The sequence below is a fragment of the Pagrus major genome, chromosome 14, assembly GCF_040436345.1.
Source record: "Pagrus major chromosome 14, Pma_NU_1.0".
NCBI lineage: Eukaryota > Metazoa > Chordata > Actinopteri > Spariformes > Sparidae > Pagrus > Pagrus major.
This window is the reverse complement of record NC_133228.1, coordinates 11,727,296-11,734,794: the sequence shown is the minus strand read 5'-3', so window position 1 is coordinate 11,734,794 and position 7,499 is coordinate 11,727,296. Positions and strand designations below refer to the sequence as shown.

General features: G+C 39.7%; 1 protein-coding gene across 1 annotated transcript; it reads right to left on the bottom strand.

Moving 5' to 3' along the window:
* Nucleotides 1–4,082: 4,082 nt before the first annotated feature.
* Nucleotides 4,083–7,253, bottom strand: LOC141008544 (uncharacterized). Its single transcript, XM_073480958.1, has 4 exons — nt 6,278–7,253; nt 5,655–5,822; nt 5,070–5,165; nt 4,083–4,458 (listed from the first exon to the last, which is right to left on the bottom strand). The coding sequence occupies exons 1-4, from the start codon at nt 7,244–7,246 to the stop codon at nt 4,141–4,143; spliced, it is 1,551 nt and encodes a 516-aa protein (XP_073337059.1). The 5' UTR covers nt 7,247–7,253; the 3' UTR covers nt 4,083–4,140.
* Nucleotides 7,254–7,499: the final 246 nt, after the last annotated feature.

Here is a 7,499-nt window from a genome sequence, read left to right as displayed (position 1 = left end):
AGCATCGAGGTCTGACAAAAGATTCCAGGCAGACGGGCGGTGGAATTCGCTCGAGGTCAGAGCTCAAGATGTTTGGCAAAAGCTCTCTCGCTGTTGCCAACTGAGAGACGACCTACAAGGTTCAAGACTTGTGTGAACCTCGTTCAGCCTCTGGCATGTGTGCAAACCCCTAAAGGAAGCAATATCCACAACACTTGTAAATAGAATAGCAAATGGATATTCAGAAAAGTGAAGCTGAAATAAAATCCCTCCAGGATGCAATACACACAGGCATCCTGAAGTTTTTACCATGATTTATACAGTTGATTTAAATTACATCGCTAAAATAAAGGTTTGGAAATTTATTCCTGAAATTTTGAAGTTCTGAATAAGTTGGATCGCTGCAGGTCTGGTTGGGCATGAGACAAATTCTCTCTACACTTCATGCATCATAAAACCTTTTTTCTGAGTTTGCTCGTACGGGTGCTCAAAGTCAGATTCACCACGTTCTCTTAAATTTGATGAACGCCACCTGCTCACGAGGAGATTTAATCATTTGAATAATTGACACCTACAAATTGCTATGCAAGGCCGCCCGTTCTGCTCCATTTGTGAGGGAGTCTCATTCATAAAAATGTTACCCGAGCGTCAGAAGAACTTCAGTGCTGTTGTCGGAAATCAGAAAACAAAAAGGAAATCAATCAGGAGATATTTAATGAGAAGGTAGCAAACTATGAGAGAAATAAGAGGATTTCAAGAGTCAACCGAGGTGTGATCAGAATGCACAGTAGGAAGTTTTCACCTGTCATAGCTGGAAAACCGCAGGTGAAACAAATTTTATTAACAATGCCTCCGATGCATCGTTAACAAAAGTGTTCCGGTAAGAGATGCTCGCGAGCCAGCGTGCACATCACCGGCATCCTGGAACGAGTTCAGCTAAATGGAATTACTTATTTTGAAAGTTATCAATTACGCCTCTGCTTTTCCTGCTGCGACATCCCAAAATGTCTGCTTGTAAAAAGGGTCCATGCAGTACAGTATCATATAGTAGAGGAACAGGGAGCAGCAGAGGACGATCCTGCATGCAGACCCTGAGGCAGCTGACAGAGTAAAAGAATTTCCCTAGCAACTACTGAACTGTAGAAGCAGCCATGCTAAAATATGACAATACATACAAGGTATGTACGAGGTAGATGATTCATAATTACACAACAGAGGGTTGCACAAAGGGATGAAAGTTCTTTTAGTGACAAATCACAGAACAAAGATAGTTATTTATATGCAAATATACATAAACACGTAGTGCATTATTTGAATTTGCATCAGGGTGGATGTAAGCAGCAGCAACAACCCTGTCCATCCACTTTGACTGTGTGTGAGCACCAAGCATCAACGTTATAAAACAGAGTCCACCTCTCCTCGTCCCGCTGCAGTCCAGCGCTTTATCGGCTCAGAACACGGTCCGCCCGTTGAGTGCAACAGCTTGATCCGAGATGTTGTGGTGGAGACAGGTCCCTGTGGGCGCAACAGTCTCTGGTTTCATGTTGTTTTGCCAGCCTGAGTCCCATTTTGTCCATTTCCTTTTCCTGCGACCAGGCAGTAGCCTGGAGCAGCCTTTAAACCAAACTGAATTAGCATGGCTCATATTCTGACTCTGTCCCTCCCCAGGGCGGTCCAAACAGTCAGGTCGGGTGGCTAGCCAAACAGTAATTTTACCTAGAAGAGCATGAGAAGAACATTGCTGATCTACTGCTGCCTTGATTGATGAGTTTGTTTGTAACTTTTGTGTTTTTAATGTATTAATATTTCTTAACAGACTGGACGGGACTGAAGCCCCAGGCCCGGCAGCTGCGATGAACCCAGTCACTGTCCCGCTAGGTCTGCAGTATCAAACTGCAGCAAACGGTTGCAAAATTGTGTCACTGCCAGTATGAATAGTTTGATGCAACATCAGATATTCTGCATTTTCTGCTGGTTTATTTATCACATCCCTGGTGTGGAAAGGCCTTGAGGCAGAGGTTTTCGAACTCTAATTCAGATTCAAAATCTGAAACTGCACCTCCCAACTTCCCCTTCAGTTGAGCCAAAATTAATAAGAAAGGCTTTATAATATTTCTTCCTCCTTGATACATTCTCATATAATCTTAGTGTCTGGATTGCCTCTGGTATCTGAAGTACTCTTTGCTGTTTTCCAAGAGCACCTGGCACAATTTCTATCCACATTGCATTACACGGAGCAACCAGTCATTTCCTTTATATGCTGAATTACCTGTTAGCAGTTCCTGTTTGCACTGAGCCAATGGATGTACACACAACTCTCACTGAAGCAAACTCACAAATGTCTGCTTTTCACTGATTTCTAAGTGGTTTTATGGATGAATTAGTGATGGACATGGGAAAAAGGGATAAAAATAGAAATCACACGAAATATCAAAATGGTATATGTGGACCGTGTCTTTGTGTTGAGATATGACGCACTCCACTTTGGGAACTGTCCTACATACACACTGTAAACCCTAATAAGTTCACAGAACTCAAAAATTATTTTGTAACAGATTACACAAAAATATTTTAGTGATGTTTTTAAATGTTTTAAGTTTACATAAAATAAAAATTACATTTGCAGTTGCCTTAAATTATCTCAATGTTATCTTATAAATATCGATATTCCTCAACTTATAATTAGGGAGTAATTCACTCAAAATTTTCAATATTTTTCAACTCATATAATGTGGGAAATACACTCAAAATTTTTAATATTTTTCAACTCATACAATGTGGGAAATACACTAAAAATTTTCTATATTCTTCAACTCATAATCTGGGGGACATGCACTCAAAATTAATTCTAAACTGAAATACTGATGTCGGCCCACTACACAATTATAATCAGCTAATAATGTTAGAAAACATGAAAGTGACACCACAGTGACAATTTAACAACTTTTTTTATTCAACACAATGTGCTTTTAAAAAGGCACGAATCAAAGGAGCTCAGTCAAAACAAAGTGCTTGTCATAAATTAAAACAAAAGGAAAAGGAAATGACTCCAGCGAAACAAAATGTGTTTTAAAGTACATTAAGTGTTAATAGTTCCATATTCTGATAGTGGTCATTGCTACAGAGGGTAGATTCAGTATTTTGGGTCTCCATCTCACATTATTCAGTAAACATTATGATAATAACTCACAAAGGATTCATGATAAAATTCAGTAAGATTGTAAGTATAATCCATCCTCAACAGCAATGACAACTATTAGAATGTGGAGCCATTTAACACTGTTTAAAAACATTTTGGCACTTACTGTACCTTGAAAGCTGCAACTCACTTTTTTAAAATAAAACATTCAAATAAAAGTACAGGTTTCTACTGTGCCGTACTTCAACTGGCAACATCAAGGTAGTGCATCAAGGTAGACATTAGGCAACAGAACATTAAACATGTATAGTGCATGAATTGAACAGTCGTTCAATGTATTAAATCTGAGGTAGAAGAGGCAAACTGTGCCAAATTCAGTATTGCTATTTAGGCTTTGTACTGAGTAGAAATCTGAGGTAGAAGAGGCAAACAGTGTCACATCTTAAATCTGAGATAGAAGAGGCAAATGGTTACATTTGTAGAGGGGAAAAAAAACAAAAACCTTCCTCAATACTCAGCTCAACAACAACAACAATAAAAACAACATCATTCTTCTTACTGTACCTTGAAGGCTGCAACTCACTTTTTTTGTTTTAAATAAAACATTCAAATAAAGTACTGGTTTCCACTGTGCCGTACTTCAACTGGCAACATCAGGTAGTGCATCAAGGTAGGCATTAGGCAACAGAACATTACACATGTATAGTGCATGAATTGAACAGTCATTTTTCACAAGTTATTCAGTACAAAAACTTGGGCTGGGCAATACGTCAATGTTGTGATATTTATCCATTAACAATCAACGTATTAAATCTGAGGTAGAAGAGGCAAACAGTGTCACATCTTAAATCTGAGGTAGAAGAGGCAAACAGTGTCACATCTTAAATCTGAGGTAGAAGAGGCAAATGATTACATTTGTAAAGAGGGGAAAAAAACAAAAAACTTCCTCAATACTCAGCTCAACAACAACAACAACAACATCATCATTCTTCTTACTCAACAAATAGTCCATTCTGAGTGATTCACTCATTGAACAAATCATTCTTCAGCGTCAGTAGACGCCCTTTCAGTGGTTTGTTGTCCTCAAGACACATCACGACTTTTTGGATAAATGTGAATGTAAGCTCGAGATTCTTTGGGTACTGTAGGTCTAGTGCATATACGTACCCAAAGAGCAGGAGAAATGAGTCAGCCAGATTTGTGGGACCACTCACAAGTATTTCATCCTCCACGACAATACAGATGCTCTCAGGGCTGAAGAGGGCCGCATCAGTAGTGTCATCCGTGACGACTGTCAGGAGAGCCACCGGAGTGTCAGTGAGGTCTGGACCATCTGCTGACTACAAAACACAAATAATATAAGAATGAGTTCAGCCCCTCAAGGATACAAATCACGCTAATGATGTGTAGACATTACTGTCACTTAGCACTTGAAAGTGATGTTAAATTCAAAATGAAAAGACGACTGCATCTAAAACTCTGTTAGTGATTTTTATTACGGCCGCAGCCGTGTTACTTTTTTTCCTCCCAGAAAATGTCTGCTTCCTGTTTTCTCCCGTTACCATAGTGAATCACAGTATCAGAGCTCCATTGATGATGGCTTTTTACTAGAAGTTAGGCACGAGCTCAACTCAGAGTTAACATACTCAGAGTCGACTTACCTAACTCAGATCAGCTGTTCTGGAACTTAAAACTCAGAGTTTCACTTCACAGGGTAAGTCAACTCAGAGTTCAGGGTTAGGCTCAGTGTTTGTTGAACCTCCTTTCTGGAATAGCCCTCTGAAATGGATAACTCAGAGTTTCCCTCATCTCAGGGTTCACTCTGAGTTTTCACATAACCTGCTTTCTGGACTACCCCCCTGGTTCTCCTAGAGTTCTTTGAGTGATGTCATATGTTTAAGCTGACTGAATAGCTAGGCAAAGGGATTAATAGTGAGGCCAGTACACTTACATTACAGGTCCTGAAGAACTTGGAGGCATCTTCACGCAGGTACACAGGAAGTGCATAAAGGACGAGGGCCCGTCTCATATTTACATCACGTTGTTCCTAGATGTAAAAAAAAAAATATCCATTACAATAGTAATTACACAAATGCAGAGCAAACACTTAAAAAAAAATATCAAAGTGTTAAATAGCTCCATATTCTGATGGTGGTCATTGCTATAGATGGTAGATTCAGTATTTTGGGTCACCATTTCTTCAGTAAAACATTTTTCAAATGAATAACTTTCTATTGTAAATACTTTAATAACTCACAAAAGGAAAAAACTTAAAATTGAAAATCTAATTTTACGAAAACAGTTATTTGGACTTCTTCTAATTGAAGCTGATAATGTATCTTTTTAAGGTACCTCTTTCTGATAGAATACATCTTGTCAAGACGTCTATCTCTGACCAGATGACAATGTTGTGTTCATGGCATAATCACTTAACCTCAGGGCACAGTCGAGACAATTCACACTATGACTTCTTACAGTTGTCTGCAAACAATCTTTTAATAATCTGTTTCTGAATCATGCAAAGTTAAAAATTCACCTGAAGGTCATAAATCCTCATGAGCTTGGCTAGCTCCTCCGCTATCTTGCCAGTCTTGGTGGCCTTGTCTCTGAACAAGGTGATCAGTTTAGGCGTGTGTCTGTCCAGCTCCTTGTAGAATTGATTGCGCAGGTTAACGTTGTTGATTCGGTGGAACTCTGCAAAGACCTGTACATGGACAGAATTACACAGAAATGTACAAAGATGAATTAGGAACAGAATTGTGAATGTATTTTTAAAAGTTTTCAGTTGGCAGGTAGCAAAACCAAGGGCAATTCTATTAGGGATGAGTCAGAACCAAGGTCAAAATAGAAAGTTAATTGTCATTCTTTAATTTAAAACAGGCTGTATAATGTTATCTAAAAGGAAATTAAAACAATAAACCTCTGTATACTTTGTTTACTGTGAATGGCAAAAATATGGCCCAGCGTGATGTGTTGTCAACTTTTACATCTGCCATTTGCTTTTTGGTGAATTTTTTGAAAATTTAGATTTTTAAAACAGTCATTTAAATATTGGAAAAATCAATCAGGTTTAAAGTGGGCATGCTAAAGAGTCATGTTGATTAATTGCTCTCAACAGGGAAAACAGTACAATAATAAAAGATTTTTTTTTCTTTTTACCTGTGACTCCATAAGTAGGGCTGGCCATCTGTCCACGACATCTCTCACCCGTGGAGCTACAAGAGCTCCAACGATTTCTTGGCGACGAAGGGCATAGGTTGTGTTCATGAGCTTGCCTATGACTAATTGGTTTCTCTCAGTCTTTTCGACTTCATGTATGATTTCTTCTCTCATTGTTTCCAGAGTGGCTGGGGTTTGATCCTTCGGTAGGTTGATGATGTAGTTGACCTCAGCTTTTCGAGCTTTCTTTATGTTTTGATGGGGGTGGTCATTGTCGGGGTTGTTTCGGCTCCGCCTCCCTGTGTTGATGGCTACTTCTGCAACCCCAGCTTTGGCCAGATTGTTACGGTAAGACGCAACCTTGTACCCTATGTGACGTTTCCATCCCAAATCCCCGTCTTCACCAGCCGTCATTCTGAGACATGGATGAGCTGTTATCAAAGCTTGAGCAGCCATTGCCAATTCCTTTTCATGTGGGTATGGTTTAAAACTGTAGATCGTTTCTGCCATTTTTTTAAGGATTTCACTCTTCTGTGACCTCTTTAACTTCAGCAATTTTCCTGATTCTTCATAAACACGATTTCCTTCTTCTAGTATATGCTCCATTTCATAGCCAAAACCAGGAACAACAAAGTGATCAGGCCAACTCTTCTGGCGCTGTAACGCAGGTACATGTGGGAGTATGTCTGTGTCAGAAGATGCAGTAGATGATGTGTCACCTTCAGGTCTGACGACTCTCAATGTGCCCTTCTCTGGCAACTCTTGGATGTCCACAAGGAGACAAAGATCACCATCAAAGTCTGGATCCTCATAGTGCAGGCTAAAGTCCCCATCCAGTCTCGGCTTGAACCTCTCTTGCATTATTTCTTTCAGCTCCTCCACTGACTTTGGTCGCTCAAGTAGAGTAAGTTTCAGGGCGGTGTCTCGTGCAACATACACACGCAGCACATGCTTCTGGGCAGCAGCCATCTTTTGGTTCCTAATAGACAAAAACACGTTAATTTTCATGGAGAGTGAAGCGACACACACAACGTATACATGTCCACATACCCACTGGTCCACACAAACACTGGGACACCACTTGAACGATTACAAATCTTCAGTGTAATAATATGAAACGTTTGGGTGTCAAGCGCAATCTTCCATCTATGTTGTAAGCGCAGAGAGGTGTTTTGTCATTTAGCTCTGATGGGGTGTGAACAGCCAGATTGTTTGGGAAAAG